The sequence below is a fragment of the Meles meles genome, chromosome 6, assembly GCF_922984935.1.
Source record: "Meles meles chromosome 6, mMelMel3.1 paternal haplotype, whole genome shotgun sequence".
Classification (NCBI taxonomy): domain Eukaryota; kingdom Metazoa; phylum Chordata; class Mammalia; order Carnivora; family Mustelidae; genus Meles; species Meles meles.
This window is the reverse complement of record NC_060071.1, coordinates 64,423,361-64,446,696: the sequence shown is the minus strand read 5'-3', so window position 1 is coordinate 64,446,696 and position 23,336 is coordinate 64,423,361. Positions and strand designations below refer to the sequence as shown.

Here is a 23,336-nt window from a genome sequence, read left to right as displayed (position 1 = left end):
AGGAAGCCGGGTCCCTGCTGAGCAGAGAACCCGATGCGGGACTCGATCCCAGGACCCTGAGACCATGACCTGAGCTGAAGGCAGAGGCTTTAAACCACTGAGTCACCCAGGCGCCCTTTCTTCTTCTTTTTTAAAAAATGTTTTATTTTATTTTCTTAGAGCGAGTGTGGGGCAGAAGGAGAGAGGGAGAGAGAAAATCCTAAGCAGGCTCCATGCCCAGCACCATGCCCAGCTGGGGGCTCCATCTCACCGCCCTGACATCATCACCTGAGCTGAAATCAAGAGTCAGAAGCTTAACTGTCTGAGCCACCCAGGCACCCCTAAAGATTTTATTTTTAAGTACTCTATACCCAGCATGGGGCTCAAACCCACAACCCTGAGATGAATAGTCACACTCTCCACAGGCTGAGCCAGCCAGGTGCCCCAGCCTTTGGCAACATCCTGAGGTGGCTTCAGCCCTGCCTGAGTGATCCGGGACTTTTAGACTCAGTTTCATGGAGGTTGGGTGGATTAGAGTCCTAGCTTTACCCCATACCATTGCAAATAGGGTCTCTCTGTTTCTTCTGAAAGCTCTTCTTCCTTCCCAACTTTATCATAGTTAAGGAACATATTTGCATCTTTCTGCCCTGAATCCAGCCTCCCGAGCTGCTAACAAGGCAGGATTATTTCATAAACAATATTGACACCGGAAGCTTTTTCAAAGTCCTGCTTCAGGATAGTTGTGTTTATATGACGAGAAATTCTTTAGGCAGCAGTCACTTTGGAACGCTGGGCAAAGCTGGGAATCCAGTTTGTAACACAAAACACCAGACTCCAGGCCAGCTGGTTCAAAGTCAAAACTGGCCTTCCAGGCTAAAACCCAGGAATGAGCCCTGCCCAGAGCAGGCTTAACAACTAAAAATAGTAATAACTAGTTAATCAGGACAGACACACTTGACAAGTATTCTTAGGCCAGCTGGGTTTTGGTTCATAGTCACTCTTAGAAGATCTCAAGCTACCTACTCTGCCCTCTACTCTTTGAATGAGACTATTTCAGAGCCTCTGGGGGCTAACCAAGGATTGTACTTTAGAACAACACCCCCAGCAGACTTGAAGCCAGCCCTGTCCATCTTGAGAATTCAAATTGGGCTGACCTGGCCCACCGTGGACTCACGTCCATCCCTGGAATTCCTGTCAGCTTGGCATTGTTCTGGGCTGGTGTCACAATTTACCTCCCTCCCAGAATTGGATAGGCAAGAGGTTTGGGACTTATATCGAGCGCTAAGTTTTTGGCAGGTACTTCATGTGGACTATTTTTTGTTTTGGGTTTTTTTTTTTTTAAATCCTCACAACTATCCTGTGTATAGGGGATACTTTCCTCACACTGTAAATGAAGAAGCTAAGGCTGAGTGAGGTTCAACAATTTGTCCAAAGTCATGCTAGTAGTATACAGAAGATTAAAAATTTAAAAATACATCTGTTGGATTCCAGAACTTCTCTCTTTCAGTGAACTATGCTGCTTTCTAGCTTAGAATAGTAGAAAGAAGCAGAACATCCCTGCTCTTTTTTAATTGAGATATAATTGACATATAATATTACATTAAAATAATGACTTGATACATGTGTACATTGTAAGATGTACAACACAAGTCTAGTTAACATCCATCACCACACATAGTTACACATTTTTTTTTTTCTTATGTAAGAACTTTTAAGATCTCTTTAGCACATTTCAGGTATACAATACGGTATTATTAAATCTGTTAGCACACTATACTTTACATCCCCATGACTTATTTATTTTATAACTGGAAATTTGCACCTTTTGAGCCCCTTTACCCATTTCACCCACCTCCCACCTCTGGCAACCACGGATCTGTTCTCCGTATTTATGAGTTTGTGTTTTTTGTTTGTTTTTAGATCCACATTTAAGGGAGATCACACAGTATTTGTCTGTCTGACTCATTTCACTCAGCATGATGCCTTCAAGGTCCATCCATGTTGTCACATTGGCAAACCCCCCTTATTTATGGCTGAGTAATATTCCTGTGTGTGTGTGTGTGTGTACACAGCACATCTTCTTTTCCCATCCATCAGGTTGTTTCCATGTCTTGGTTATTGTAAGTAATGCTGCAATGAACATGGGGGTGTTTTTATGTCCTTTGGAGAAATACCCAAAAGCAGGATTGCTATATCATGTGGTAGTTGTATTTTCAGTTTTTTGAGGAACTTCCATACTGTTTTCCACAGGGACTACACCAATTTACATTCACACCGACAGAGCATGAGGGTTCCCTTTTTCCACATCCTCGCCAACACTTGTTATTTTTAGTTTTTTTGAGAACAGCCATTCTAATAGGTGTGAGGTGCTATCTTTTTTTTTTTTTTTTAAGATTTTTATTTATTTATTTGACAGACAGAGATCACAAGTAGGCAGAGAGGCAGGCAGAGAGAGAGGAAGGGAAGCAGATTTCCCGCCGAGCAGAAAGCTGGATGCAGGGCTCAATCCCAGGACTCTGGGATCATGACCTGAGCTGAAGGCAGAGGCTTTAACCCACTGAGCCACCCAGGTGCCCCGTGATTTTGATTTGCATTTCCCTGATGACAAGTGATGTTGAGCAGCCCTGGCCATCAGTATGTCTTTTTGGGAAAATGTTATTCAGGTCCTCTGCCCATTTTTAAAATTAGATTGTTTTTGTCTTTTTGCTATTGAATTGTATGAGTTCTTTTTATATCTTGAATATTAACCCGTTATCAGATATATGATTTGCCAATACTTTCTCCCATTTGATAGGTTGCCTTTTCATTTTGTGGATGGTTTCCTTTGCAGAAGCTTTTTAGTCTGATGTAGTCCCACTTGTTTATTTTTGCTTCTGTTGCTTTCGCTTTTGGTGTCAAATCCAAACAATCATTGCCAACACTGATGTTGGCACCTATGTTTTCTTCTAGGAGTTTTATGGTTTCAAGTCTTACATTCGAGTCTTTAATCCATTTTGAATTGATTTTTGTGTATGGTGTAAGGTAGGGATCCAGTTTCATTCTTCTGTATGTGGCCATCCAGTGTTACCATTTATTGAAGAGACTATCTTTTCCCCATTATATATTCTAGGCTCCTCATAAATTAATTGACCATGGGTTTTATTTGTGGGCTCTCTACTCTTCTGTTCCATTGATTTACAGGTCTGTTTTTATGCTAATACCATACTATCTTGATTACTATAACTTTGTAATATAGTTTGAAATCAGGAAGTGTGATTCTTCCGCCTTTGTTCTTTCCCAAGATTACTTTGACTCCTTGGGGTCTTTTGTGGTTCCTACAAATTTTAGGATTTCAAAAAAAAATCTATTTCTATGAAAAATGCCATTGGAATTCTGATAGGGATTGCACTGAATCTGCAGATTGCTTTGGGTGCTAAGGACATCTTAACAATATTAATTCTTCTAGTCCGTAAACACAGAATATCTTTCCATTTATTTGTGTTATCTTCAATTTCTTTCATCAGTGTCTTATAGTTTTTGGCATATAATTCTTTTACCTCCTTGGTTAAATTTATTCCTAGGCATTTTATTCTTTTTAACCCACTGAGCCACCCAGGCGCCCCCCTATTCCTAGGCATTTTATTCTTTTTGATGCAATTGTAAGTGGAACTGGTTTCTTAATTGTTCTTTCTTTTTTTTTTTTTTTAAGATTTTATTTATTTATTTGAGAGAGAGCACAAAAGCAGAGGGCAGGGGGAGAGGGACAAATAGACTTCTTGCTGAGCAGGGAGCCCAATGTGGGACTCAATCCCAGGACTCTGGGATCATGACCTGAGCAGAAGGCAGATGCATAACTGACTGAGTCACCCAGGCACCCCCTTAATTTCTCCTTCTGAGAGTTCATATTTAGTGTATAGAAGTGCATACATTTTTGTATATTGATTTTGTGTCCTGCAACTTTACTGAGTTCATTTATTCCAACAGGTTTTTGGTGGGATCTTTAGGGTTTCTTGCTTCCTTCTTTCTTCTTCATTTTTTTTGAAGATTTTAAAAATTTATTTGACAGAGATCACAAGTAGGCAGAGAGGCAGGCAGAGAGAGAGGAGGAAGCAGGCTCCCCGCTGAGCAGAGAGCCTGATGCAGGGCTCTATCCCAGGACCCTGGGACCCGAGCAGAAGGCAGACGCTTTAACCCACTGAACACCCAGGTGCCCCTCTTTTTTTTTTCCCCAAGATTTTATTTATTTGATGGAGAGGGAGACAGCGAGAGAGGGAACACAAGCAGGGGGACTGGGAGAGGGAAAAGCAGGTTTCCCACAGAGCAGCCCGATGTGCGGCTCGATCCCAGGACCCCGGGATCATGACCTGAGCCAAAGACAGATGCTTAACTGACTAAGCCACCCAGGCGCCCTGGGTTTCTTGTTCCTTAAAGTAGGTACTTATCTCTATGATTCTTCTTCTTCTTCTTCTTCTTCTTCATCTGGGAGTTTTATTTTGCTTTTGTTTTTGAAAGGTAGTTTTGCAGCATAGAAGATTTTTAGTTGACTTTTTGTGTTTTCTGTTCAGCACTTTGAATACATCATCCCACTGTTTCTGGACTCCTTTTTAATTTTTTTTTCCCTAAAAAGACATCTGCTGTTAATCTTTTTTTTTTTTTCTTATTTTTTATAAACATATAATGTATTTTTATCCCCAGGGGTACAGGTCTGTGAATCGCCAGGTTTACACACTTCACAGCACTCACCATAGCACATACCGTCCCCAATGTCCATAACCCCCCTCCCCTCTCCCAACCCCACCTCCCCCCAGCAACCCCCAGTTTGTTTTGTGCGATTAAGAGTCACTTATGGTTTGTCATCTGCTGTTAATCTTAATGGGTTTACCTTGTAGGTGATGATTTCTCTTGCTGCTCTCAAGATTTTCTTTCTGATGTAGGCCCTCAGCATTTTTACTATGATGTGTCAGGGTATGGATCTCTTCCTATGTATAGTACTTGGAATTCTTTGATCTTCCTGCATGTGTAGATTAACATTTTTAGAAAATTTTAGTCATGATTTCTTTGAGTATATTTTCTATTCCCTTTTTTGGCCTCATCTATTGGTCATATTATTACTTGTAGTTTGGTGTCTTTAAAGGTATCTCACATTTTTCGGACACTTCATTTTATGTCATTCTTTTTTCTCTCTGTTCTTAGCATTGCATAATCTCTGTTTTTTTGTTTTAATGATCTGAAATGATTTTTTTTTGTTAACACATAATGTATTATTTGTTTCAGGGGTAGAGGTCTGTGATTCATCAGTCTTACACAATTCATAGTGCTCACCATAGCACATACCCTCCCCAATGTCTATCATCCAGACACCCCATCCCTCCCACCCATCCCCACTCCGGGAACCCTCAGTTTGTTTTCTGACATTAAGAGTCTCTTATGGTTTGTCTCTCTCTCTGGTTTCATCTTGTTTCATTGCCCCTCCACCTTCTCCTATGATCCTCTGTCTTCTTTCTCAAATTCCTCATATCAGTGAGATCATATGATAATTGTTTTTCTCTGATTGACTTATTTTGCTAAGCATAATATCCTCTAGTTCCATCCACCTCGTTGCAAATGGCAGGATTTTTTGATGGCTGCATAATATTCCATTGTGTGTGTGTGTGTGTGTGTGTGTGTACACCACACTTTTTTTTTTTTAATATTTTATTTATTTGACAGAGAGAAATCACAACTAGGCAGAGAGGCAGAAAGAGAGAGGGGGGAAGCAGGCTCCCTGCAGAGCAGAGAGCCCGACGTGGGGCTCAATCCCAGGACCCTGGGATCATGACCTGAGCCAAAGGCAGAGGCTTTAATCCACTGAGCCACCCAGGCGCCCCTACACCACATTTTCTTTAGCCATTCATCTGTTGATGGACATCTAGATTTGAGCTTCCTTCTTATAACTGCTTTTTCTGCATCACATTAGTTTTGGTATATTGTATTTCCATTGTCATTTGTCTGAAGGTATATTTTATTTCTATTTTTTTTAAAGATTTTATTTATTTATTTGACAGAGAGAGCTCACAAGTAGGCAGAGGCCGGCAGAGCAAGAGGGAGAAGTAGGCTCCCCACTGAGCAGAGAGCCTGATACGGGGCTCGATCCCAGAACTCTGAAAGCATGACCCGAGCCGAAGGCAGAGGCTTTAACCCACTGAGCCACCCAGGCGCGCCCCCCCCTTTTTTTTTTAGATTTTTATGTATTTATTTGACTGAGAGAGAGAACACAAGCAGGAGTGGGAGATGGAGAAGCAGCCCCATGCTGAGTAGGGAGCTGTATGTGGGGCTCAATCCCAGTACCCTGGAATCATGACCTGAGCCAAAGGCAGACGCTTAACCACAGAGCCACCCAGGCACTCCAAGGTTGATGCTTCCTTATTGTTTTTCTGCCTGGGTGATCTATCAATTGATGAAAGTGGGGTATTAAAGTCCCCTGCTATTATTTTATTTGCTTTACATATTCACATGCTACTATGTTAGATATATAATATTTACAAATATATCTTCTTGATGGATTGACTCCTTTAGTATTATATAATGACTGTTGCCTCTTATTATAGTCTTTGTCTTAAAGTTTATATTGTCTAAGTATAGCTATCTCGGCTTTGTTTAGCTATCTCAGCTTTGTTTTTTGGTTGTGTGGAATATCTTTTTCCATACCCCCCCTTTTTTTTAAAGATTTTATTTATTTATTTGACAGACAGAGATCCCTAGTAGGCAGAGAGGCAGGCAGAGAGAGAGGAGGAAGCAGGCTCCCTGCTGAGCAGAGAGCCTGATGATGCGGGGCTTGATCCCAGGACCCTGAGATCAGGACCTGAGCTGAAGGCAGAGGCTTTAACCCACTGAGCCACCCAGGTGCCCTCCCCTTTTTAAAAAAAAGATTTTATTTATTCATTTGAGAGACAGACAGAGCACACAAGCAGGGGGGTGGCAGGGGGAGAGCCAGAGGGAGAGGGAGAAGCAGGCTCTCAGCTGGCTGAGGCTCGATCCCAGGACCTGGCAGGTGCCCCTTTCCATCCCTTTTTAGTCTGTGTGTGTCCTTACCTCTGAGGTGAGTCTCTTGTAGGCAGCATGTAGATGAGTTTTGCTTTTTAATCTATTCAGCTGCTACCTTTGATTGACACATTTAGACCTGTTTTTATTTGTTTGTTTGTTTTTAAGGTTTTATTTTTGAGGGATTACTGGGGTGGCTCAGTCAGTTAAGCTCAAGTCATGATCCCAGGATGCTGGGATCCCAGCGTCCTGGGATGGAGTCCCATGTCAGGTTCCCTGCTCAGCGGGGAGCCTGCTTCTCTCTGCCTCTTCCCTCTACTCTTGCTCCCCTTCTCTCAAATAAGTAAAATACTTATTTAAAAAAAAAAAAAAGATTTTATTTTTGAGCAAGCTCGACACCCAACATAGGGCTTGAACTCACAACCCTGGGATCAAGAGTCACGTGCTCTGCTGACTGAGCCCACTGGGTGCCCCTAGACCTGTTTGGGTTTGGGTGTGGTTTTTTTGTTTGTTTACCTGTTTGGGTTTTTAACAGACTTTTTCCTGATTTGAAAAGTATACCATTATAAAAAGTAAATATCAGCTATAACCTGCTCCTTCAGGGATATTTTTATATTTGCATCTGGTGAGGATGAGCTCTCCACTCAGCCTTTTGTGACACCCCCTGCTGGAGGTTGGAGATGGTTTGGTACAGGTGGCAGGGGTGGAAGTCTAGACTTTCCATACAGCCCTTGATGGTGGGGGTGAGGTGGGGGCCACTTTTTTTCTATAGTGGAGAACAGTTACTGTCTATAATGATTGCATGTTTTGTCATTGAATGGATTTTCAGTGTTGTAATTGTCTCTATTGTCACAGTTTCCTCATTTGTGAAATGTGGATTATAATAATTTCTACCTGGTAGAGATGTTTTAAGGGTTAAATAAGTTATTATACGTAAAGCCTGCAGACGGAACTTGCCACACAGCATTATGTAAGTGCTAGCTATTTTTTGTTGTTGTTGTTTTGGAATGTAAATTATTTCTGACTTTTTTATAAATTATACCATAAATGAATACCAGTTTCTAGAAAGATTGAATGAATTTCTAAATATTTTATAGACAGACTTTTGGAAGAGGCCTTGCTGGATAAAAGGGTCTGCACTTTTCAGAGGCTCCAGACGAGCCTAGGGCCTGATTGCTTTCAGATTCATCAGGTCAATTAACATATTCACCACAAAGCCACCAACATTAAAATGCTCTCCCTTTTTTTACTTGTTGTCAATTGATAGGTGAAAAAGGACTTAATTTTTATGTGTGAGGCTGAATATTTTTCATATTATTAACCATTTATGTTCAGTGAATCATCTTCCTGTTTTTTTCTCTATCTTCTTGTGGGTTTTTTTTTCCCCCTGGGTTGGGTTTTTTTTTTTTTCCTGTATGAGTTCTTTAGGTAGTAAAGATTGTCTTATCTGTCATATGTCATGCAAATACTTCCCTTAGTTTTCATTTCCCTATTAATTTTGTCTATTTTTTTTACCTAGAGAAATTTAAAATTTTTTCATTATAAATTTATTCATTCTGTGTATGGGTGCATGCACTTGTATTTTCATGTGTGAGTTCTTCCCTTGCTTTATTAATACTTAGGAATTTCTTCCCAATTCCATCCAGATTAATAGTCCCATCATTTTCTTTGTCTTAGGTTCTTTTAGGATTTTTTGTTTTGTTTTGTTTTTAGTGTTTTGATCTATCTGGAGTTATTTTGGTGTATGGTTTGAGATGAAGATTTAGCTTTTTCTTCACTAGTGTAATAAATTTTAATAGTACTTTTTATATGTTGAATTTTTACATTTATTAGTGTTTGTTTCTCAGCTAGGCTTATATGTGCCATTAATCTTGCCTTTGTGCTTTTTATGATACACTTTCATAGCTGACAGAGAACGTTGAGGTTTAAGTTCTTTGGGCTTGGAGATCCCACAAGCCTCCTCAGTCATACAGCCTTGATAAGGATTCAGTACCCTTGAACTCAGCAGGCCCATCAGGTCTGGCCCTGCTCATCTGCACTGTGGAGCTTTCCCTTTTAATTGTTCTATTCCCTGTTTTATGAATCACACATAACTTATAAATCTTTTTTTTATGATTTTATTTATTTATTTGATAAGAGAGTGGGAGAGAGAGTGAAAGAAGGACAAGCAAGGGGAGCAGCAGGCAGAGGGAGAAGCAGGCTCCCCACTGAGCAGGGAGCCCAATTTGATGAGGGGCTTGATCCCAGGACCCCGGGATTATGACCTGAGCCAAAGGCAGACACCTAACCGACTGAGCCACCTAGGTGCCCCAAATCACACATAACTTATGAATCACATTAATTTTCCTATGTTTTCATTATCATTCCTGAGTAAACTTATCATTCTTTAACCTTTGTTTTCTCCTGTTCTTGGCCCAGTGTGCATTTTTTACCTGTAGGTATGTTCTCACTCCCCAGCATTTCTTCATCCCAGGTCTGTGCATTAAAATTTGTTTGTGTGAGGGGTGTCTGACTGGCTCAGTCAGTAGAGCATGTGACTCTAGATTTCGAGTCATGAGTTCAATTCCCATGGTGGGTGTGGAGCCTACTTTAAAAAACAAAAATTCAAAAAAACCACAACCTGTTTGTATGAATTTATTCTTTTCCGCTCTTCCATTACTCTTCTTTGGTTGAAGTTTCTTTTTTTTTTTTTTAAGATTTTATTTATTTATTTGACAGACAGAGATCACAAGTAGGCAGAGAGGCAGGTAGAAAGAGAGGAAGGGAAGCAGGCTCCCTGCTGAACAGAGAGCCCGATGTGGGGCTCGATCCCAGGACCCTGGGAGCATGACCTGAGCCGAAAGCAGAGGCTTTAACCCACTGAGCCACCCAGGCGCCCCTGAAGTTTCTTTAAGTTTTTTTTTTTTTTTTAAAGAGGCATCTGGGTGGCTCCGTCAGTTAAGCGTCTGCCTCTTGGTTCTGGGATCCAGTCCCGCATTGGGCTCCCTGCTCTGCGGGAAGTCTGCTTCTCCCTCTGCCTCTGTCTCACTCTCTGTATCTCATGAACAAATAAATAAAATCTTTTAAGAAAAGATTTTATTTTTAAGCAATTCGAGACCCAACATGGGTCTCGAACCTACAACTCAGAGATCAAGACTTGCATGCTTCACTGACTGACCCAGCCAGGTCCCCTGGTTGAAGTTTTCTAATGCCCAATATAGCCTTTGATAAAAACATTTTTATTTCCATGCTTTATTGCAACCGTGTCCCTCTTTTTTCATGTCTTTTTCTGTTCTCAGTACCTTTCCCTCATTAAAGCAAAACTTTTTTTTTTAAGATTTCCTTTCCTTTTTTTTTTTTTTTTAAGATTTTATTTATTTAGAGAGAGAGAATGAGAGAGAGAGAGGGAGAAGCAGACTCCTTGCACTTATCCTGGGACTCCAGGATCATGACCTGAGCCGAAGGCAGTTTCTTAACCAACTGAGCCACCCGGGTGCCCCAATTGCCTTTTTTTTTTTTTTAAGATTTTATTTTTAACTCATCTTCACACCTAACATGGAGTTCAGACTCACAACCCAAAAATCAAGAGTCTCATGCTCTACTGTCTGAGCCAGCCAGGTGCCTCAAAAGCAAAAACTCTTATATTTCTCCTAAGCTGGTCTGGCACTCTAAGAGAAGTCAGGCTCTTTTACACCCTCTGTCTTAAATGTCCTTTCCAGCTCTCTGCTGGGAGAGCTACTCACCTTTCAGAACCAGCTCGCTCTTGTCATCTGGGAGCCTGTAGGGCTAAAATTAGGCACTCTCTTCTCTGTGTTTTCATTCTTTTATTATTATTATTATTATTTTATTTAATTTATTATATTTTATTTCATCATGATAAGTGTACTATTTAATCCCCATCCCCTGTTTTCCCTTTCTCCCACTCACCTTCCTCCTGTAACCATCGGTTTGTTCTTTATAGGTAAGAGTCTGTTTCTTGGTTTGTCTCTCTCTCTTTTTTTCTCCCCTTGTTTTTTTTTCTTTGCTTGTTTTATTTCTTAAGTACCACATACGAGTGAGATCAGATGGTATTTGTCTTCTCTGGCTGATTTATTTTGCTCATCATTATACTCTCTGGCTCTGTCCACGTTGTTCCAAATGGCAAGATGTGGCTGAAAAATATATATCTATCGCACATCTACTTTATCCATTCATTAGTCAGTGGGCACTTGGGCTCCTTCCATAGTTTGGCTATTGTAAATAATGCTTCAGTAAACATTGGGGTGCATATATCCCTTTGAATTAGTATTTTTGTGTTTTGGGGGTAAATACACAGTAGGAGAGATTTCTAGATCTAGGGTAGTTCTATTTTTAATTTTTGGAGGAACTTCCAATGGCTGCACCAATTTGTATTCTTACCAACAGTGCATGAGGGTTCCTTTTTAACTGCATCCTTGCCCAACACTTGTTTCTTGAAGTTTTTTGTTTGTTTGTTTGTTTTTTAATTTTTTTTTCAATATTTTATTTATTTGACAGAGAGAAATCACAACTAGGCAGAGAGAGAGGAGGAAGCAGGTTCCCTGCGGAGCAGAGAGCCCGATGCGGGGCTCGATCCCAGGACCCTGGGATCATGACCTGAGCGGAAGGCAGAGGCTTTAACCCACTGAGCCACCCAGGCGCCTCTGTTTTTTTTTTTTTTTAAGTGAGCTCCATACCCAGTGTGGGATTGAACTCATGACCCTGAGATCAAGAGTTGCACGCTTGAGCATGTGGGTGACTCAGTCAGTTAGGTGTCTGCTTTAGGCTCAAGTCATGATCCTAGGGTCCTGGATTGAGTCCCGGATCAGATTGGGCTCCCTGCTCTGCAGGGAGTCCGCTTCTGCCCCTGCCCCTACCCCCTGCTCATGCTCTCTCATGTGCTCTCCCTCTTTCTCAAATAAATAAATAAATAAATAGAAACTTAAAAACAAAAAACGGAATTGCATGCTCTGTGGATTGAGTCAGCCAGGTACCCCTGTTTCTTGTGTTTTTTGTTTTAGTCATTCTGACAGGTGTGAGGTGGTGTCTCATTATAGTTTTGATTTGCATTTCCCTGATGAGTGATGTTGAACATCATTTCATGTGTCTCCTTTGTAGAAATGTCCATTCGTGTCTCCTGCCCATTTTTATTTATTTATTAAAGATTTTATTTATTCATTTGACAGAGATTACAAGTAGGCAGAGAGGCAGGCAGAGAGAGAGGAAGGGAAGCAGGCTCCCTGCTGAGCAGAGAGCCCGATGCGGGGCTCCATCCCAGGACCCTGGGATCATGACCTGAGCTGAAGGCAGAGGCTTTAACCCACTGAGCCACCCAGGCGCCCCTTGGGTACTAACCTTTCATCGGATATGTCATTTGCAAACGTCTTTTCCTGTTTAGTAGATTGTCTTTTAGTTTTGTTGTTTCCTTTACTGTGAAGAAGCTTTTTATTTTGATATAGTCACAATAGTTTATTTTTGCTTTTATTTCCCTTGCCTCAGGAGACATATCTTGAAAAATGCTGCTACAGCTGATGTCAGTCAGAGAGATTACTGCCTGTGCTTTTGAAGGATTTTTATGGTTTCAAGTCTCACATTTAGGTCTTCAATCCATTTTGAGTGTTTTGGGTATGGTGAATGAAAGTGCTCCAGTTTCATTCTTTTACATGTGGCAATTTGTTGAAAAGACTGTCTTTTTCCCATTGTGTATTTATCCCTTCTTTGTCAAATACTGATTGACCAGGTAACTGGATTTATTTCTGGGTTTTCATTCTGATGGACCACTCTTTTTTTTTTTTTAAGATTTTATTTTTTTGACAGAGAGAGGGAACAGAAGCAGGGGGAGTGGGAGAGGGAGAATCAGGCTCCCCACTGAGCAGGGAACCCAATGCTGGGCTCAATCCCAGGATCCTGGGATCATGACCCAAGCTGAAGGCAGACACTTAACAGCTGAGCCACTCAGGTGCCCCTCATGGACCACTCTTATGGCATCACACACAGTAATGTCATTCATTGTTTTCACGACCATCTTCCTTGCTAAGCAGTGTCCTTCCTCTTTAATATCAGGGAAATACCTGATTTTTTCTATATCCCGACTCCAGTTCAGCCTCTTTATTCCTAGGTATTCCATCAGTGGACCCAGGAGGTAGGGTGGATTCAGTGCTGTACTTAAGGGCTCTCAGAGAGCTCTCCTCCTACCCTTAGATACCCCTCCTTGGGCATGAATACCATCCTGACCTTGACCTTCTGGCCTTACCTCTCTTCTTGCTAATAACCAGCTAGTGCATGAAACTGGTAATTTTTTCTGATAGGATCTTGAAATACAGAATGATCAGTCCCTTACACGTTTAGAGGATGGTTTGGAAATTGAGGTCCAGGCCAGGCCTTGAGGGAGTCGGGGGTCCAGGATACATCAATTTGATTAGGGCAGTTGTATGTATGTATGTATATATGTATTTTTAAGATTTTTTTATTTGTTTGACAGAGAGCACAGCAGGGGGAGTGGTTGGCAGAGTGAGAGGGAGAAGCAGGCTTTCTGCTGAGCAGGAGCCTGATACGGGGCTTAATCCCAGAATCTTGGGATCATGACCCTTGGGAAGGCAGATGCTCAACCAACAGAGTCACCCAGGCGCCCCAGGGCAGTTGTATTTACCTGTAAATTTGCAGAGTGTGAAAAATAAAAAATTTGCGGAGTGTGGAGCTGGAAGGGCAGAGTTAAGACAACGTCGGGGTCCATGCAGATGGAGGTAGCCTTGGTCTAGTTATACTGTTCTTCAAAAAAAAAATCTGATGACACTGTTACAGACATTTGTCAAAGGAACACATTCTGGAAAGAGACTTGATAAAGAAGCAAATTGATATATATATATATTTCAATTATTACATAATTAATTTTTTCAGTTAGAACAAGTTGTTTTCCTATTTCAGTAAAACAAAAACAAGTTTTTTGTTTTTTTCCATGTCCCCTTTTTTATGGTTTTGAAGCAGAATGCCCAATATGAAACATAATTACAAATACTCAGCTATGCACAAGAGAATAGTCCTTAAGTACCAATGGACACATGATTCTTTTTAAATAAATTCCTAAACACAACTCAGGTCCCACAGGCACCTGGACTCTAAGGTCTATGTAGCAAAACGAAACAAAACTAAACAAAAAACCAGTATTTGATATAGAACATCCAAAATGAATTATAAAACACACAACAGTGCTTAGTATCTTAATATCTTAATAAATACTTCATTCCTTTAGAATAAAGTCCATAAAACATTCTCTCAAAAAAAAAAAAGGATGAATGTGCCACCCATGCTCCTTCCTTTTTTTTTTTTTTTAAAGATTTTATTTATTTCTTTGTCAGAGAGAGAGATAGGGAGAGAGAGCCCAAGAAGAAGGAGAAGGGTGACAGAGGGAGAGGGAGGCAGGGGGAGAAGCAGATTCCATGGCTGAGCAGGAAGCCTGATATGGGATTTGAGCCTAGGACCCTGGGGATCCTGACCTGAGCTGAAGGCAGATGCTTAACTGACTGAGCCACCCGCGTGTCCTCAGACAGAACATGTTCTGTCTACCTTGCTTTTTTACTGGTCCTTCTTGCCTCTTTTCACCCTTTTACTGTCTGTTTCAGGTTTATAAAAGTGAACATATAATACTTTTAAATAGCCCCATGATACAAAAGAAACTGTCTTCCACAAAATGCCCCAACATCGGTAGGCACAGCCCTCATCCTGGTACTGAGGAAGTCCAATCTGAGGGCAGGCAGCTTTCACGTTCAGGTGACACACACCTTCTTCTCCCTGCCTCTTCCTTTCACCCGTCTCAGAGAGAGAGGAGTGGGAGAGAGGCAAGAAACAAAACCCCAAAGAGCCCTATTTGCTGGCATAGTCAAGGATGAAGGTTTAAAAGGATACCCACCATCCAGTTAATGCTGGAACTTGAAGAGAGGGTTGGGGGACTGGGGAAAGAACATTAGTATTGTTTTACTTATTGAAGGAAAAAAAAAAAACAACAAATACAGGACCCTAATATATAAAGAATATATAATAAAGGCTTAGTTCTAAATGTAAAAGAAATGAAGCCAGGGGTACAGTGGAGGAGGCAAAAGAAAGAGGGAGAAAAGATGAATGATAAGGGGCTGAAAGAGTAAAGATGACATTTCAAATGTTAACTGCATATAAAACTATCACCTCTTCTCTAATTAATTTTTTTTTTTTTTTTTTTTTTTTTTTTACAGAGAGAGAGAGATCACAAGTAGGCAGAGAGGCAGGCAGACAGAGAGGAGGAAGCAGGCTCCCCATCGAGCAGAGAGCCCGATGCGGGGCTCGATCCTAGGACCCTGAGATCATGACCTGAGCCGAAGGCAGCGGCTTAATCCACTGAGCCACCCAGGCGCCCCTCTAATTAATTTTTTAATAGTGAAATCAGAGCCGGATGTTATTTTTTAATGGTGAAAAGCTGGATTGGGTTAGGGAGGACAGCAGGTGGGTCAGGTGAGCACAGGTAGACTATTGGGAACGTGGGAGTGTAGGAAGGCACACCTACATGGGCTGAGCCAGGTGCGCCCTGAGCGCCTGATGGGCGTGGTCGCCCGGGCCCGTGAAGATGTAGTGCCCGCCATAGCCCAGCAGGTGGCAGCACATCCCAGAGGTCCGAGGTGGTAGTGGAGTGAGGCACCCGGCCACCGCCCTCGCTTGCTGGTGCTGGCTGCTTGCCTCTGAAGGTCCTTACTTAGCAACTTTGGGTAGAAGTATTTATTGGTTTCCTCTGAGAAACCTAGAAAGCCAGTTGGCTTAGTTACTTGAGGAAATTCTGTGCAGAAGCTCCTCCTCGCAGGAGGTTTGAGTGGCAGGTAGGGTGTGCAGGGAGAAGTGAGGGCAACGTCTCAGGAACTGGAGGCAGATTCTGGGATTCTGTGCTCTGCCTTGCCTTTAAAACAGTGGAGCTGGCAATATTTGATAGAGAATTTTGGCGGCTATGTTTCTTTATTTTTACTAACCTAAGAAATAATAACTTTTTTCCTTTTAGTTCAGAGATGACAAGATAAAAACTAAAGATGGACCATAACTAAGATAACCCGTGTTGACTATAAAAAATGGTATTAAAATAAGACCTGTTTAAGGTTTGAAAATTTGTACTACAGAAAAGTATAAAATAAGAAGTAAATGGGGGTGCCTGGGTGGCTCAGTGTGTGTAACTCTTGATCTCGCAGTTGTAGGTTTGAGCACCACGTTGTATGTAGAGATTACTTAAAAATAAAATCTTTTGGGGTGGCTGGGTGGCTCACTTGGTTAAGTGTCTGACTCTTCAGCCCAGGTCTTGATCTCAGGGTTATGAGTTCAAGCCCCGAACTGGGGTCCACGCTGGGCTGGGCAGGAGCCTCCTTAAAAAAACAAACAAACAAACAAACAAAAACACAGGGGTGCCTGGGTAGTTCAGTGTGTTAAACCTCTGCCTTCAGCTCAGGTCATGATCTCAGGGTCTTGGGACTGAGCCCTATATGGGGTTCTCTGCTTGGTAGAGAGCCTGCTTCCCGCCCCCTCTCTCTCTGCCTGCCTCTCAGCCTACTTGTGATCTGTCTGTCAAATAAATAAAATCTTTAAAACAAACAAACAAGCAAAAAACCCACAACTTTGTTATTCCCTCCGAAGATGTATGTATTTATTTGACAGAGAGATAGAGAGCACAAGTAGGCAGAGCAGCAGGCAGAGGCAGAGGGAAAAGCAGGCTCCCAATGAGCAGGGACCCCCCCCCCCACCCAATGCAGGGCATGATCCCAGGACTCTGGGATCATGATCTGAGCCGAAGGCAGCTGCTTAATCGACTGAGCCACCCAGGCACCCCCCAAAAACCCCAACTTTTAAAAAATAAAAAAATACTGGTGCAGTGGACATTTTTGTATGCTTGCTTTGAGATACTTGTACAAGTCCAAATTCCTAGGGGTGATCAGAGGGCAAATCCATTTTAAAACTTGTATGGCTGGCAGTAAAGAAACCCACTGCCACCAGGAACCCTTCTCCGTGGGGACACTGGTGCCCAGCAAGAAGTAGGCCCAGCTTCCCTGCTGCAGGACAGCAGTCAGCTCCCTCCACGGCTTTCGCCTTCCCCACTGCAAATCTCCCCAGAGGTTGTGACGTGAGTGTTCCCGTGTGGGAGCCTCCAGCCTTTCTTATAGCACGGGGGAGAACTCCTTGGAGTCCCTTTATCACTCTAGTGAGATTTTCCTGTCTGTCCTGGGGTGAGAGAGTAAATAACCACTTTGTCTGGCTCTTCCAGGTGAAGAAGGCATATAGGCAGAAGGCCCTCTCCTGCCACCCAGACAAAAACCCAGATAATCCCAGAGCAGGTGAGACTCTCCCAGGTGTGGGAAGGTGAGACCTGCTCACCACAACATGGTGTCTCCCCCGTCTCCACTCCCGTGGGTGCGCTGGGGAGTGCTTGCACGTGCAGGCAGCCTCAAGTCTGCACTTTGCATTTGGGGGCGTCTGGTCAGTTGCCTGTGCACCCCCCTTCCTTTGCTGGTCCATCATGTGCAGATATCTGCCTTCCTGCCAGCCTGTGGCTTCTCTGAGGTGCTTTTCTGTGGGAGCACACCGTCATCAAGCCCAACTTCATTTTCTCCTCTCTCTTTTTTGATATGTGTTTTTAGCTGAGCTCTTCCACCAGCTTTCTCAGGCCTTGGAGGTACTGACCGATGCTGCAGCCAGGGTAAGCTCATCCTCCTCCAGTTGCCTGGTCCCCTTAGAGCCCACTGTGGTACCTCGGCCTCAGTCCCCTGTACTGTGCCCAGTAGCCCAGTCCTTGTGGCCCTAGCCTGAGGCCTGATCGCCAGGCTGCCTCCCGACGGCCTTGGGACTACACGGCTGTGCTCTGGGCTAGTCCTCAAGCTGAGTGCTCCTGGGTGTTCCTTTCTCCTGCCAGGCTGCATACGACAAGGTCAGGAAAGCCAAGAAGCAGGCAGCGGAGAGGACCCAGAAACTTGATGACAGAAGGAAGAAAGTGAAGCTTGGTAGGTGACATCATGGTGCTGGGTGGCCTTTGGTTTCCCTGGGCCATTTTCACACAGCCCTTCACCTTTCTTCCTGGAGCCATGATTCTAGCACCTCCGAACTTTTCGGCTCCAACTCTGGGCACAGCCCTGCTGTCAGGGGTGGGTCCTGAAGGACACTCTTAGGAATAACAGCAGTGACTAGATTTACTACCAGCTAGCATTGTGACAGATGCTTTCCAGCCTCCTGTAATTATGACAACTATCCAAGGAGGTGGGTATTACCAAACCCATTTTTTATAGATAAAGAAGCTAAGGTACCAAAAGGGTAAGAACTCCCTGGAGCTGGGATTTAATCCCACGTGGTATGAGTGAAGCCTGTGTTCCTAATCTCCGTGCCATTCTGGATCTTTCTGTGCATCCCAGCTTCACTTCTGCACAGAGCTTTCACTCTGTGGAGTCCCCTCAGAAGGATCCGAATAGGCCCAGGCATTCTTTTTTTTTAATAAACAGTTTTATTATGGTGTATTTTGAATATCGTCTACCCATTTCAAGTGTACGATTCGATGATTTTGAGGAAATTTCCCAAATGGTGCGACTGTGACTGTAAATCAGCTTTAGAACATTTTTATCACTGCAGTAAGATTGTTCCAGGTGGTCTTTACCCAATTTTTCTCCCCTTCTTGCCTATTTGACATCCATATATTTAATATGTACACATACCATCCCGGTTCTTCCATTTTGTTATCAAAAACAAACAAAAAAACCTGGTGATTCTAGGTAAGTAAAGTGCCCAGAGAAGAAAGCCGTGAGTGCCAGGCCGGAGAGGAGGGTTTGCCACGGCAGCTGGCCTGGCCTAGGGCCACAGGCAGGTTTCTCTTGGAAGGTGGGAAGGGCTCTAGGACATGGGGTGATGTCTTCACACGGACTCTGCCATCACCGTAGGAGCCACCAGAGTCCAGTCCTAAGTGAGGCTTGGTAAATGTGGGCTGAGAGGGAGGTAGAAGAGATGGTGTGGCCTCGATCTCTGCGGTGGGAGAAGCGTCAGCGCCAAGGCTGAGGTCAGGCTGTGGTGCCAAACCACAGGAGCAGGCCAGCAACTCCACCCTCGGCATCCCTGCCGCATGGCCCTGGGCTGCTGACCTAAGCAGCCACCCACACCCTCTTCACTGATGGGAGAACCAGCTTGGTCAGTGGGAGCTGATTTAACTCTTGCAGACCCCGGCCACTCGGCTGGAGCCTATACTTCATCTGTGCTGTGACTTTTCTCGATGAAGACTAACTTGGGAGCACATGGGGCCGGAGGGAGGGGGAAAGCTACTCTGTGGTTTCACCCTCCGTGAGACTTTGGGTGGGCTGTGGCCATGTAGAAACTGCTTAGACCAGACACTGGGTCACTCAACTCTCATGCCCAGACCTGGAGGCCCGAGAGCGGCAGGCCCAGGCTCATGGCAGTGAGGAGGAGGAGGAGAGCAGGAGCGCCAGGACACTGGAGCAGGAGGTGCGTCCGGGAGTGTTAGCCCAACTCCATCTGCAGGAAAGGGGGGGGGGGCTGGGTGGCTTTTGTGGCTGCGGACGGCATGCCCTTCCCTGTTCCTCTGTGGGGTCTGGGTAATCTGTCCGACCCGCAGGCTGCTGAGCCCTAGCTTGCAGGTGGAGCCTCCCAGGGACCTTCACAAGGTCAGCCAGCCTGGAATCGGATCTGCACAGAATTGTCACTCGCCCCAACCCTGCTCTGCAGATCGAACGCCTTCGAGAAGAGGGTTCCCGGCAGCTGGAGGAGCAGCAGAAGCTGATCCAGGAGCAGATACGTCAGGAGCGGGAGCAGAGGTTGAGAGGTAAGCATCCCTCACATCCCCCGACATCCCCTCTGAGGCACATACCCAGAGCGGCCACATGGGCTGTTTGGTGGAGTTGCTCTGGAGATTTCCACCTGCTTGGAGCCCTGGGGGCACCTGACTCAGACATATGCCACCTGTCCCATCTTCCCACCCCTTCTCTGCGGCCTATTTGTTTTTCACTCTGCCTGAAATCTGCTGGCCCTGTTTGAGTCCTAAGCAGAGCTGACTCTATTTTAGAGCAGTTCGGTAGGGGAAAGGTTCTGGGATATTTTGTTTCAGTAAAACTATGCCATTGTTGGTAAAGTGCTAACCGTGGCCTTCAGCTGGGCAGACCGCCCCTGAGGGGGCAGCTCCTCTGAGTGCGGGTGGGATTGCCTCTACCTTCCCCCTCAAGCTCATCAGCAGGGCAGATAGTGCCCTTGGTAAGGAGTGACTTTTTATAGGTCCTTCAGGCTCTGGGTTGTGTCTCCTTTAGAGAACCTGCTGCCTCCCTCCTATTCTACCTTGCTAATTTTCCCAACTTTTTTAGGAAAGGCAGAAAGTCCTGAAGGCAGAGGAACCCCTAAGCTAAAGGTGAGCCTTGTGGGACCCATGAGCCACTGCACAGTACCTTTTATCAACAAGAACAGATTCTTCTGGGGGCTCTAGGGGTTCTGGCAGGGATGCTAGGTCTCTGGGAGCTAGCACCACCCTCCAGGTCCTTCCATCCTCCCGCTGCCTAGGGATCAGATCAGCCTCTCGGAGCTCACCCCGAAAATCCCTCTTAGTCCTGGCAGTTGCCGGGCAGCGCTCCCCAGAAACCCTGGAAGGGGAGCATCTCATGAGAGTGGAAGTGTGGTCTCAGGTGAGCAGGCCACCTGCCTGTCCGTTTTCAAGAGAAACACATTTTTGCGGGGTCACTCCCTAGATGACAAGTGCCTAGAAGATCATCAAGGTGTCGCTCCGCCCATTAAGCTCAGGTGCCGGCACGGTTCGGGCCGAGGTCAGAGTTTAACGACGGTGCCCGTTGCTGTCCTTGCAGCTAAAATGGAAGTGCAAGAAGGAAGATGAGTCCAAAGGCGGCTACTCCAGAGATGTCCTCTTACAGCTTTTCCAGAAGGTCTGCCCTGCCACCTTCCCTCTTTCCCATCACTTCTGCCTGTCCCTCAGCCAAAACCCCGAATCTCCACGCCTGAACTTCCCTTAACATCTCTGCCAGCCTTTTTTGTTGTCTCACAGACCACAGGGCATCCCAGAGGCTTTCTCCACCAGCGGCCATCTGGTTCTTGTGTTGCCATGTGCCCTCCAGCCTCGTGTCGCCTTCCCTGCCCAGCTCTGGACCTTGCCTGAGTGTGTGGGGAGAGACGGGGTGGGAAGGTGGCACAGAAGCCCCATCCCCTTTCCCACCTTTGGTGACAGTCTGAATCTTCAGTCCTTTGCCCAGGTCTCCTTTCCTGGCTTTCCTTTGCTACCACATCGCAGCAAAAATCTCCTTTCTTTCCCATCTCTGATCCCTCTCTGGGAATTTAGCAACAAAGCATTATCGGCCAGCCAAAAATGCCCCGGCAGGCCTCAGGCCAACCCAGACTTGTCTTGCTCCCAAAGGCTGAGCCATGCTTACTGGGACCCCCTTGTCCTTACAGTATGGAGAGGTGCTCAACCTGGTGCTTTCCAGTAAGAAGGCTGGCACCGCTGTGGTAGAGTTCGCAACTGTCAAGGCTGCGGTGAGTGCTGGGGGAGGCTTTGGGGGGCCATGTTGGCCCCACTATTTCAGAGTAGGAGCTAGTACTGTGGGCCTTCTGAGCTTAGGTATCCACACTCCCAGAGGTCCCCCACCCCCCACCAATTCCTGGGAGTAGAGGCACAGCAAGTGAAGGTAAGGGAGAGCAGAGACAGACTCTGGTTCCTACTTCACACCCTCTACCCTCTACCCTCCTGTGGAGCTGGCATCCCTCCAGGCATGCTTTGCCTCTCTCCCCACTCCCCAGTTAGAAGGCTCATATACCCCCCACTCACCCACGAGGAGGGTTAAAGCTTCAGCCCATCATTGTATGAGGGTTGCTTGGTTTTGTCTGGAGGATGACAGTGCTGGTTCTGGTTCTTTCTGCTGGTGGAGAGAGAGCCACTTTATGGCTGATTGGAGCCACGGGCAAGGACTGGGTACTGTGTTTGGCAGGAGCTGGCTGTCCAAAATGAAGTGGGCCTGGTTGATAACCCTCTGAAGATTTCCTGGTTGGAGGGACAACCGCAGGGTGGGAGGGGCCCCAGCCACTCAGGACTGTCACAGGTAAGGAATCACACCTCCGTCAGCCGGGTCTGTCCAGGGTTTGTGGGACCTTTTCCTGTCTGGTCTCTGCTCGGGGCCCTTTCCTCCCAAGTCCAGGTTGTCAGGAGCAGAGCGAGATTGGCAGGTTTGCCAGCCTAAACAGGACAGGGATTCTGTCCTGACTCTTTCTGTCTCTGAGTGCTAGGACCCCAGCCCACACAGAATACTTAGACCTTACTTGCCCGCCACAACCCTGTGTCTGGCTGGGGCTCCCACCTTCACCCTGAGGGGCTTTTCTGGCCCCCAGGCTGCTTGGTTGTTGTGTGAAGCCCTGGGCACTTTGACTACCTGGTGCCGCAGGCAGCTTGAGTGCCCTCTTGTCCCCTGCCTCTCCCACCAGCTCCGGTTACCGGGGTGTCTGGGGCTGCCTGGGGCAGGGGCCAACGTGCAAGAGGAAGCCTCCTCAGCGCCAGCACGGGCGCCTCTGCCGGTCCCGGGGCGCTGCCTGCACGGATGCCTTGTGGTGTGGCACAGATCTGGTGCTTGCTCTCAGCCTTCCAGCTTCGTGAGGGTTTCTGATCGCCACCTGCACACACCTGGCCCTGGTTACACCGGCCCACTTTGGCAGGACAGAGAGCCTTCGGGCCCAGAGCTGTCCCTTCCCTGAAATGGTCCATGGATCTGTTGGGAGCCTCAGGCTGCCATGCTCACAGCCCGCTCCATGGGGGAGAGGGTCCCCAGGGTCCGCAGGGCTTTGCTCTCATTGCCTCAGCCATGCCTGCTCCCCTGTGTGCTCTCAGCTGGCTGGGAGGATGGGAAGCTCCCTGGGAGTGTGGCCCAGGACCTGGACAAGGGAGAAAGATGCACGGGCCGGAGCCCTTCCTTAGAGACCTCATTCCCCACTGTTAAGTCCCAGCATTTCACAGCCCCAGGGGACACTCCATAGGCCATGTTACAAAGAACTTTATTCATTTTCTCCTGCATCCAGAGGGGAGCCTTTGAACTCCGCAAGTCCGCAAAGAGGAGTGAAGAGGGAGGCCGTTGGTATGGGTATGGAAGCAGTGTGCATTGAAGCTTCCTCTCCCCCTCTGCCAGGCTTGGAGAGGCCTGGAGTGTCAGAACCACGTGGCCAGCCAGTCTGAGTTCTGGTTGCAAGTCTTCTGGCCAGGCCAGGAGACGGGGGCAGTAGCACACCCCTTGGCCTTGACCAGTGGGCCAGCCCTGGGTAGCAGGCCCCCATCATCAGGGCGTTTGGGCAAGGCAGGGCTCCTCAATCCTGGTGGAGGATTCTGGAGACCTGCTGAGCTGCTTCACAGTAAC

At 45.6% G+C, this 23,336-nt stretch overlaps 1 protein-coding gene across 8 annotated transcripts in view; it reads left to right on the top strand.

Annotated features, from left to right (window-relative positions):
- Nucleotides 1-23,336, top strand: part of DNAJC17 (DnaJ heat shock protein family (Hsp40) member C17) — a 46,334-nt gene that overhangs the window by 14,948 nt on the left and 8,050 nt on the right. For 6 of the 8 annotated variants that reach the window (XR_006818736.1, XM_046008871.1, XM_046008867.1 and 3 more), the window contains exons 2-10: nt 17,219-17,288; nt 17,592-17,650; nt 17,864-17,951; nt 19,346-19,431; nt 19,672-19,768; nt 20,301-20,344; nt 20,793-20,870; nt 21,394-21,474; nt 21,927-22,037. Coding sequence is in view for 7 of the 8 variants with exons in the window: in XM_046008871.1 (XP_045864827.1) it covers nt 17,219-17,288; nt 17,592-17,650; nt 17,864-17,951; nt 19,346-19,431; nt 19,672-19,768; nt 20,301-20,344; nt 20,793-20,870; nt 21,394-21,474; nt 21,927-22,037 (714 nt within the window). In the remaining variant the exon portion in view is untranslated. Of the gene's footprint in view, nt 1-17,218; nt 17,289-17,591; nt 17,651-17,863; nt 17,952-19,345; nt 19,432-19,583; nt 19,769-20,300; nt 20,345-20,792; nt 20,871-21,393; nt 21,475-21,926; nt 22,211-23,336 lie in introns of those variants that run through there. The other 2 variants (XM_046008868.1, XM_046008873.1) reach the window with 2 other exon arrangements.